Source organism: Mesitornis unicolor, unplaced genomic scaffold (genome assembly GCF_000695765.1).
Source record: "Mesitornis unicolor isolate BGI_N332 unplaced genomic scaffold, ASM69576v1 scaffold471, whole genome shotgun sequence".
NCBI lineage: Eukaryota > Metazoa > Chordata > Aves > Mesitornithiformes > Mesitornithidae > Mesitornis > Mesitornis unicolor.
Window position 1 is genome coordinate 1 of NW_010161512.1, and position 10,242 is coordinate 10,242.

The 10,242-nt window shown below is 44.7% G+C and overlaps 1 protein-coding gene across 1 annotated transcript in view; it reads left to right on the forward strand.

The window, feature by feature from the left end:
• Positions 1-824: 824 nt before the first annotated feature.
• The window catches only part of LOC104547453 (transcription initiation factor TFIID subunit 1-like), a gene marked incomplete at its 3' end in the record, with an annotated part of 23,022 nt that continues 13,604 nt past the window's right edge, over positions 825-10,242 (forward strand). Inside the window, exons 1-8 of the mRNA XM_010193142.1 lie at positions 825-936; positions 2,135-2,254; positions 2,688-2,929; positions 5,387-5,605; positions 6,041-6,262; positions 6,452-6,653; positions 7,909-8,025; positions 8,419-8,586. Coding sequence (XP_010191444.1) covers positions 906-936; positions 2,135-2,254; positions 2,688-2,929; positions 5,387-5,605; positions 6,041-6,262; positions 6,452-6,653; positions 7,909-8,025; positions 8,419-8,586 — 1,321 coding nt within the window. The remainder of the gene's footprint in view (positions 937-2,134; positions 2,255-2,687; positions 2,930-5,386; positions 5,606-6,040; positions 6,263-6,451; positions 6,654-7,908; positions 8,026-8,418; positions 8,587-10,242) is intronic.

Here is a 10,242-nt window from a genome sequence, read left to right on the forward strand (position 1 = left end):
TCTGTCACTCTCACAGTAAAGAAGTTTTCCCTTCTGTTTAAGTTGAGCCTCTGGTGTTCCAGTTTGTGACCATTGCCTCTGGTCCCATCCTCCTGACCCTGCCCTTTAGATACTGATAAACATTAATGAGATCCATCCTCAGTCTCCTCCAGGCTGAACAGCCCCAGCTCTCGCAGCCTTTCCTTGTATGGGAGATGCTCCAGTCCCCTCATCACCTCAGTGGCTCAGTCTTAGTGGGTACCTGCAGTTAAATGATGGGGTTGAGGGGACACAGGACCAGAGCTCTTACTGGAGAGGAAGAAATGCACCCAGCTCATCTGGGGCTGCAAGGAATATCGTGAGGTTATCTGGTCAGACGTCCTCTGGCAAAGGCCTTGCCACCTTCTTGCCAGAGTGGATCCCACGTTACCTCGTCACTTTTGCCCTTGTGCTTTTTCATTTTTTCAGAGTTTTTTTTTTAGTTGTCTCTTTTCCCTCATAAATAAATTTATTCTATGTTTTCCCCTGTGTTAAACAGGCCGATTTAGTGCACAGTATTATTATGTCTCTTTTTTTTCTTTAACTTTTGAGCTTGTTGAACAGTTTTCACTGAGTAAGTGAAAGGTGTTCCTTGTGCTAAAGTTGGTTCCTTACGAATTTTCAGGGGAAATACAGAGCTCTTGGAACTCCTGGCTGGAATGAGGAACAAAATACATCAGTGGGAGATGGTTTTGTTCCTCTGAGTAAAGGAAGCATAGGAAGGGGTTCATATGTACGTAGTGAAGTCTTGAATATTTATCAGGAGAAAGTTTTGTGTGACCGGATTTCTTTTTTCCCTAGGCTGGGTTAAGAGCACGGATGATGCTGTTGATTATTCAGATATTAATGAAGTGGCGGAAGATGAGAGCCGTAGGTATAAGCAGGCAATGGGCAGCCTGCAGCCAGTTCGAAGACAAGGTAAATGGGATCGGTGTTCCTGCTGTAGCTGTAGAAGGTATTTTGAGGCAGTGGGCCTTGACAGTCTTGTATACGGGTAACATTGCGTCTTTTCACTCCCTCCTCCAAGAACCTGATACAGACTTTTGTGAAACTGTGTTCTCTGAATGGAGCCACTGCTTGATATCTTCCTTTTTTAAGGAATTAGTTCCTCATTAAAGTTAAACTGAACTCAGAATAGAAACCAGAATCGTCTTTTTGCTTTGGAGTCCCCTGCAGAGAATACCTGATACCTGCTTATATTTCTTTAACCCGTGTTCTCGGGAAGTGATTTAGGCAGGATGCCAGGTGCTTCCCAGAGATAAGGTCCTAATCAATTAGAGAGTCACTTCAATCTTAATATCTCTCTCCTGTTTTACCCTTGAAGGTTAAACTGTACTCAGAATAGAAACCAGGCTCGTCTTTGCTTTGGAGTCCCCTGCAGAGAATACCTGATACCTGCTTATATTTCTTTAACCCGTGTTCTCGGGAAGTGATTTAGGCAGGATGCCAGGTGCTTCCCAGAGATAAGGTCCTAATCAATTAGAGAGTCACTTCAATCTTAATATCTCTCTCCTGTTTTACCCTTGAAGTCTTTTTCTGAAACCCCTTTCTGCAGGAGGCACTTGGATTCTTCTGTTAGTCCCAGGGATCTCTGTCTGGCCTAGAACAGGTTTTCAGAGACGGGCAGCTTTTGCCTTTCAGTGGCTGCCTGTGCAAATGCCAGATCTCTGCGTATTCTGTAAAGCTGCCTTACACTTAACTTTTCTGTTGATGTATTTAGTGGAATGTAAAGGGGATTTGGGCTTTTTGACCACATTTTTCTTACTTCTTTAACAGCTTTATTTGCTCTGCAAAGTGTGAATAAGGCGAGGAGATAGCAGGATATATACATATATCTGTATTTCAGGTGCTTCAGTCGTCTTTCTGTCAGTTTGCCTTTTTCCCTCCTTCCTGCTCTTTTTTTTAGTTTTCAAACTTGCAAATGAGTTCGTGCGCGAAGCCGAACTTGTAAGAGTTTTGCATCTAGTTACAAAATGAGAATGGTCTCCTTACTCGTAGGAAGAATGGTGGTGGTATCAGGTTGGGACAGGTATGGGATAGTATGAATGGGAAAGGTGCCTGGTTCCCTTTTATTGCTTGCCTGCTTAATGTGTAGTCCTGTCTCCTGACTGCTTAGATGAAGATGAGGATGATTACGACGCTGACTGTGAAGATATTGATTCCAAGTTGATGCCACCACCGCCACCACCTCCGGTACCTGTAAAGAAAGAAGATGAAAAGGATGCAGCTGCCACTGGTGAGTGAAGACTTTCTTCTCTCTGGCAATGTCAGTGTCTGAAGGAAGCAAACGCTGCTGTGTAGCAGTTCGTTCTGCGGCGAGCACCACGCGTTGTCAGAATTCGGTCTGCAGGCTGCATCTGAAGGTAGGTCTTTGTCCTGATATACAATGTTACAGGATTGTCTGAAACGTGGAACTGTATTTTCAGTGGTTGTAAAATACTGATACTGACAATGAAACTGCTCTTTTATCTCATCCTCTCAGTTGTGGCTGGGAAATTCACCTGGAACGCTTAGGATAAAATGAAAGGTTAAACCAGAATGGTACTCATAACACCTGCAGAGACTTAATTTTGCATAACTTGGTATAAACAGTAGATGTGGCATTATGGGGTTGTACTAGGGGACAGGGAGGAAACCTGTTTGTTTATAAGGTGCTTGTTCTATTGTAGTATCAGAAGATGGAGACGGTATCATTTTGCCCTCCATCATTGCTCCTTCCTCTGCTGCCTCCGACAAGGTGGATTTCAGCAGCAGCTCTGATTCTGAGTCAGAGATGGGACCTCAAGAAGCCAGGCAGGCAGAATCCAAGGAAGGCAAACTCACACTTCCTCTTGCAGGAATCATGCAGCAAGATGCTACCAAACAGTTGCCAAGTGTTACAGAGCTCTTCCCGGAATTTCGACCAGGCAAGGTATTGTAAGAGAGATGTGGAAGTGACAAACTGCATCATGTAAGCCCTCTAAATATGCATTGTATAATGTTAAGGGTATGCATTAAGTAATCGCGTAGATGTTCTTGCTCACCTCAGTATTTTCTTTGCTTTCTGTGTGCTGCTCTTTCCGGGCTGCTTGACCTGTGCTGGTTTTTCTGCCATTTGCAGGAGCCTCATAAAAAGCATCATATAAATCAGGGTGTGAAATAATACTTTGCTGTTAGTAAGAGCATAGCACAGGCCCGTTGATCTGTAAAAACTGTTTTTCTGAGGTAGCAGAGAATAATTTTGCCAGATAAATAGAAAACATAATGCTAACCTGTCTGCTTGCTGTCTTTTCTGGCGAGTATTTGCTCCTCCTTTGATGCTGTCCTGAACTTGGTGTGCTCTTCTGAAATAATTTGTGATCTCTACCCTTTACTTAATCCTCCCTTAAAACTTCTCTGAGTATGGATCAGAAATCAATAACAAGTTGGTTGAAAGAATGATCGTTTTTCGCACAAAGCAAATTCATTACAATACTTCCCTAAATGCTCCCAAATAGCAAATGAGGTCGCTGTATTTCAGTGATGATGTTGAAAATTTTAAAGCCACCAAGAGGAGAGGAGATGTGGGAGGGGGAGGAGAGTGAAGATGAGCTTACAGCTGGCAAAGAGACGGTTGTGAGCCAGGATAACTTGGTTTTCTCTCTGCCTCCATCACAGGCTTTGTGTAAGGAGCTGACCAGGAGGTTGTAGAGAGGTGGGTGCTGGTCTCTTCTCCCAGGTGATGGGGGATAGAACAAGGGGAAACGGCACCAAGCTGTGCCAAGGGAGGTTCAGGTCAGAGCTAAGGAGGAAGTTCTTTACTGAGAGGGTCGTCAGAAGCTGGAACAGGCTGCCCATGGAGGTGGTGGAGTCACCATCCCTGGATGTGTTTAAAGAGCGGGTAGATGAGGTACTTAGGGATATGGTTTAGGGGGTAGACAGGAGCGGTTGGACGTGATGATCTCAGAGGGCTTTTCCAACCGAGCGATTCTGTGATTCTGTGACCAGTTTGGATAATTAAATGTCCTGTTTTCAGGATATAGCTGACCTCTGTCTATCAGAAATCTAGTGAGGCTCTAGCACAGAAGTCAGCCTTCTGGATGCTCTCTTGGCTTTTGCAGGTGTGGTGTTTCCTGTGTTACTGTATTTTACGTAAGTTGGTGTGTTCAATTCTCTGGCGCTCAAGGTGTCACGTCTGGGACTGGTTCAGTGTTGACCATGCCCAGCGGGTGCAGAACTCAGTGGAAGCTGTTCATGCTGAGAACTTTTCATAATTCATTCACGAGCACTAGAGCTGACAAAACCCGAAATCCTGTAGCTTTGGCTATGAGGATTGGTTCGTGCCTGAGAATGTGCATGTAGCACTGTTTTTCTCGATGAAACCACTTAAAAACGCATGTGGAGAAGCAGAACTTGTGTTTTATTAAGTTGTTAGCAGCTTAACTGTGTCTGAGACCTTTGCTCTTGGTGAAAGGTCACTGAAATGGGCCAAAGGGTTCACAAGTAATCTGGGGCACTTTTGGGAGGAAGGATAACGTGGATGTGGGCAGAGATGGACAGAGTAGTCATAGAAACGTGATTTCCTTTGGGGATCAGCAGAACAGATGAACAGGGATCGTTAATAGGATGTCTCTACAACTCTATAGTTCACATTCCTGATTCTTACATCTGCTTGTTAATAGGATGTCTCTACAATTGTATAGTTCACATTCCTGATTCTTACATCTGCTTCATTTGGGAATAGTGCTTTCCCTCTTTACAAGAGCGCTTTGAAGAAACAATGATCAGTGCTTAAAACCCAGCAATTGTAACTGTAGAAGAAACAGAAGGGAAAGTTTGTCGTTGTCGTTAGTACAGGTTTTGGAGGTGTGCAGTGTGCATACAGGGGAACTGCGTTATGATGGACATAAAATTGAATTATATTGTGTTATTTCTGGACTGTGCTCTTTGTTTTTGTCTGGTCGCTTAAGAAATCTGGGATTTCTATAACTGTCTTCTAGCATTGTCTCTTTTGCTAATAATTTTATCAAATCTCCTTCAATCTCTCTGTGTCTTTCTGATGATTGTGGATCGTTGAAAATGAAGAGAGTTATTTCCAGGTGGTGCCTTACCACATGCCCAATATGGAAAGGCAGTCTTTCTTCCCCCTGTGGAGTTTGTTTAGGTCTGAAATAAAGCATGAATCCTTTTTAAAAGGAAGGATCCATCAAACAGATGGATCAGAAGCTTTTTTTTTCCCAAGTATAACCAAGAGGCTGTTGATTGCATTGGGGCTGGGATTGTAGCACAGGCCAAGCTTCTGAATTTCAGGCTGCTGTCTCTCATTACTGCTTTGCAGGTGAGGGACAGACAGACAAGCGTTCCACTGTGGTTTTTGTCCTCTGACCCTCTTGGTTTTTTCCTATTCCAGGTGCTGCGTTTCCTGCGTCTCTTTGGCCCTGGAAAGAATGTCCCATCGGTTTGGCGTAGCGCCCGAAGGAAACGCAAGAAGAAACATCGGGAGTTGGCCCAAGAAGTGCAGATACAGGAGGGTGAAGTTGTAGTTCAGAGTGGAATGGAAGGAAAATCTCCTTGGGAATATGAGTTTGCTGCTCCTCCTCCTCCTGAGCAGTGCCTTTCAGATGATGAGGTGGGATATCTGAGACTTAGAGAGAGTCGCCAGCTGGTACTGGGGGTAATAGTGGATTGGACAGCAACTTTTAGAGTAAAGAGCTTTTCCTCCAGAGTAAAACTGGAGGACAGAGTTGGCTTGTATTCCAGCTGTGCAGGAGCTCTCCTCCAGGTGCTAGTCAGTGACTTCAGGTGATTGCTTCTTACTGAGAAGGCTGCATCCGTGGTGCGGGATCAATAGGAAAGCTTATCCTTTTTGTATCGAGAAGAAATCTCTGTGTTCTTGGAAGTCTAATTGCAGAACGTTCTTAAGGCAGCTAGTAAGTATGGAAAACACTTCTTAGAAATACTTTTTTCCTCTGAGAATAAGCTGGGAAGCTTGGAAGGAAGAAACCTCTTAGTGACACTTAGGCAGACCATCAGTGTAACCGTCCCCTCCTTTGCTGTGCTGCAGATTACCATGATGGCCCCTGTGGAATCGAAGTTTTCCCAGTCAACTGGTGATACAGACAAAGTGACAGATACAAAGCCTAAAGTGGCAGAATGGCGCTATGGCCCAGCACAACTCTGGTACGATATGCTGGGGATCCCCGAAGATGGCAGTGGATTTGATTATGGTTTCAAGCTGAAAGAGAAGGACAAGGACCAGGAGGTTAAAGGACGCACAGATGAGAGGGTGAGAGGGGAACTGTGGGGGGAAAGGTGTGGACATGTGTGTGGCATTGGGGCTTGCTGCACTGTTAGAGCTTGGTGATGGGCCAGTGGATGGTTATGCACCTTGCAAAATGAGACTTTTAATTTTCCCCTTTTTGTTTGAAAGTATAAATTCAAGGCAGACCTTCAAGCAGCTGTTCTTTCCTTCCAGGATGCAGGGTTGATGGATGAGAAGGATGATCTGCTGGCTGATGAGCACTTCCTCATGGTGACACAGCTCCAATGGGAGGATGACGTTATCTGGAATGGAGAAGATGTCAAGCACAAAGGAACTAAGACACAGCGGGCAAGTTTGGCAGGCTGGCTGCCATCCAGCATGACTAGAAATGCCACTGCATACAATGCCCAACAAGGTAGTCAATGTTCTCGTATGAATTGTACTTGCTGTAGTCGAGCTGACTCATTGGATGCTTTCATCTGAAATACAGAACATAGTCCTGCCTGTCAGGGAATGGTTTTTGGCAAAATCACAGCTCTGCTCAGAATTCTGAGACTCCTGCTTTCTTTCCAAAAACAAAGTAGGTCCCTTCTGTTAAAGAAAATATCAGTGCTGACTTTCTTCTCTCCATGTGGAAGAGCAGATGCTAGATCTACCTACGTTAGTATCAAGCAGTGCTACACTGAAGGTGTACGCTGTTTATAGGCCAATGGAATTGCCTTTAAATGTTTTTTGTTTGTTTGTTTCTTTTGATTGGAAGAATTGTGCAAAAGTCTTCTGAAGTTTCTCCTGAACTAATAAGGGTGTTCTTTTTTTTCTAGATATAAAGTAACAATTCTTACAAGCCTCAGACTTCTCTTAGACACGGATGCATTTTAAATTTAAATTGCTTGTATAGAATTAATTTTTATCATCTGATTGTTATATCTTATCCTGCTTCTACAAGGAAAGGCTAATGGGAACGTCAGATCTTTATTGGGTACTAGTGGCAATCCTTTAATGCTCATCTTTGAGTACAAGGCACTCTGAGGAGCTCAGTAGGTGAATTTTCCTTTTGGTGTGGTTGTGCCTGAGCTATCCAGGCCTGGGCTTGCTGTGTTTGAGTTTCATCAGAAGCTACAGTAACATGTTAAACATGCTTGGTCTGTTCACATGCGTTAGGTCTTGTGCCTTCCAGAAGCGTTAAGTGACATGAGGGACATGTGGGCATAGGTGAGTTGGTCTGCCCTGGGAGAAGCTGCCTCCAGAAAACAATTCCTTGAGGTCTGCTTGGCCACCCTTTTTCTGTGACAGTTTAACATAAGACAGGAAGCTGCTGGAGGCCAGACCAACTGTTCTGACAGTGGCAACCATCTGCTCGAGGCCTCTCACTTTCATGGGGTCCATATAGAAGTGCATCCTTTGCATTGTCATGCAGCATATGCCAAGCAAACTAAACATAACTTTGAAGAGGCTGCAGACACAGCTGTAAGCTGTGGGTGAACGTGTTTTTGTAAGTCTTACCCGTGCTAATGGCACATGACGCTCTCTGTGATACAAGCAGGAGGCCCGCTCTGGTTCAGGCTGGAAATCACTGTCCACGCAACCCCTCAGGTTGTGTTTCAAAGCATTGCAATGCCCCCTAACCTTCCCACTCAAGCTAACCTTATTTTTGTTTGCTTTTCCTCTAGGTTTGAACCGCAGCGGCTCTTTGCTCAATCCACCAATTCCACTAGCACAGAAACCAAATGTAGCAGGAGTCCTAGGTATGGCCAAGGGCAAAGAAAAGCAGGCTCCTGAACAGCAAGGTAAAGAGGATCTCAGTCTTTGGCCTATGAGTAGGTGCATGTGATGCATGGTTCTGTACGGGCTCGTGTTCTGTGTTTCAGCAGGGTCCTTTTTGTGGCAACAAGATGTAGATAAAAGGGATGTGCGTTTGCTGTAAAACCTGTTAGAGGCCTTATTTCATTCTTGGAGGTTCTCTGTATTTCAGTGGAGCCAAATCTCTAAATGTTGATAAAGCTGAGACTTGGGGCTCAGCTTTCTCTTTGCTTCCAAGATGAGTTTTCTTTCGCCTTTTAGCGGTCCTGCCTCAGAAAGCCCTGAAAGATGGGGAAGGTTGAGGGAATGAGACGTGGGGCTGAGCTCTGAAAAGGCAGTGTATAAAATTCTTTAAGGATTCTACTTTATGATCGTTGCAGTTTCCCTGGATGAAGACAAGCCCTGGTACTCTATTTTCCCAATTGACAATGAAGAGTTGGTATATGGCCGTTGGGAAGACAATATCATCTGGGATGATCAGGCAATGGAAACCTACTTGGATCCCCCTGTATTGACACTTGATCCCAATGATGAAAACATCATTCTAGGTATGTGTGTGGCATCCTGTCAAATGGGAAAGTACAAGTGGAAATGGAAGCAAGGGTTTATAGTCACACTGTAGTGGAAATAAATGGACTGGGGCAATACTTACGGCCTTTCTTTGTTCTGGCTTTTGAAGATAATTTGCAAGGGATCAAAGGCCTAAGCAGAAGGCAGCGATGCTAATAACTCTAATGGTGTGGTGTGCACTTTCAGCTCTCAAGAGCAGTAACAGGAGAGTAAAAGTTAACGCCTTGAATCTTAAATTTTGCATAATTAGTCTGACTCTTGATGTGTTTTAGAAGTGACTGTCTTAATTTTACTTGCCTGTACGTTGGTTTGAAGAGGGAAGGTAGAGAAGTAAACCACAAACTAGCCCATGCCATTCTCCGCATGGTGTGTATTTAAAGCCTGAAGAAGCAGATTACTTCAGCCTCTTTCAGGCTACAGTAATGGCTCACGGGAGCAATGATTTTGCATAATGAGCGTTTTTGTTGCTGCTACAAAACTCGCTCAGTATTTCTGGAGTTTGACTTGAATGTACTCCCTGCTTATGTTGCTGGGGAGATTTTGTCTTATTTGGATCATTAAAATAGCCACTTTTTCTTAGATCTGTGTGTTGGTCATCTTCAAGCAGCCTTATGTAATTTAAGGATAGGCGTATCTTGCTACACTTCTATACAGCCTGGATTGCATTTCCTTCCCCAGGCAAGTGAGTCAGAATTTCTATGTGTAGTGATTGGAATGTTCTGGCGTTAGCCAGCAACCTTGAACATCACTCTTAATTTCAGCTTGGTTAAAGTAAAGACAAACAGACTTGCAGTATTTTCTTTCCAAGTCTGAAAATACACCACAAAATTGCAGGTGTTTATAGTGACAAAGGTATGTATTTTATATACAGTGATGTGAGATGTGTACGTGTGCCCACGTGGCCAGAAAAGCCAACGGCATCTTGGCCTGTATTAAAAACAGTGTGACCAGCAGGGCCAGGGAGGTGATCATCCCCCTGTACTGGGCACTGGTGAGGCTGCACCTCGAGTGCTGTGTTCAGTTCTGGGCCCCTCACTAGAAGAAGGATGTTGAGATTCTGGAGCGTGTTCAGAGAAGAGCCACAAGGATGGGGAGGGCTCTGGAGAACAAGCCTGATGAGGAGCGGCTGAGGGAACTGGGCTTGTTCAGCCTGGAGAAGAGAAGGCTGAGGGGAGACCTCAGCACCACCTACAACTGCCTCAAGGGAGCTTGTGGAGAGGTGGGTGCTGGTCTCTTCTCCCAGGTGATGGGGGATAGAACAAGGGGAAACGGCACCAAGCTGTGCCAAGGGAGGTTCAGGGGAGAGAGAAGGAGGAAGTTCTTTCCTGAGAGGGTCGTCAGAAGCTGGAACAGGCTGCCCAGGGAGGTGGTGGAGTCACCATCCCTGGATGTGTTTAAAGAGCGGGTAGACGAGGTACTTAAGGATATGGTTTAGGGGGTAGGCAGGAACGGTTGGACGTGATGATCTCAGAGGGCTTTTCCAACCGAGCAATTCTGTGATTCTGTGAGATCTGTACATAAAGTTGATGCAGTGTTTACCAAGCCCATGTCCCTAGGCCCTGCTCCTTGTGTGAAGATCTTACTTGGAGAATTTGCTAACCTAGAAGTCATCCTGCTTTCCTGGAATCTTTCAG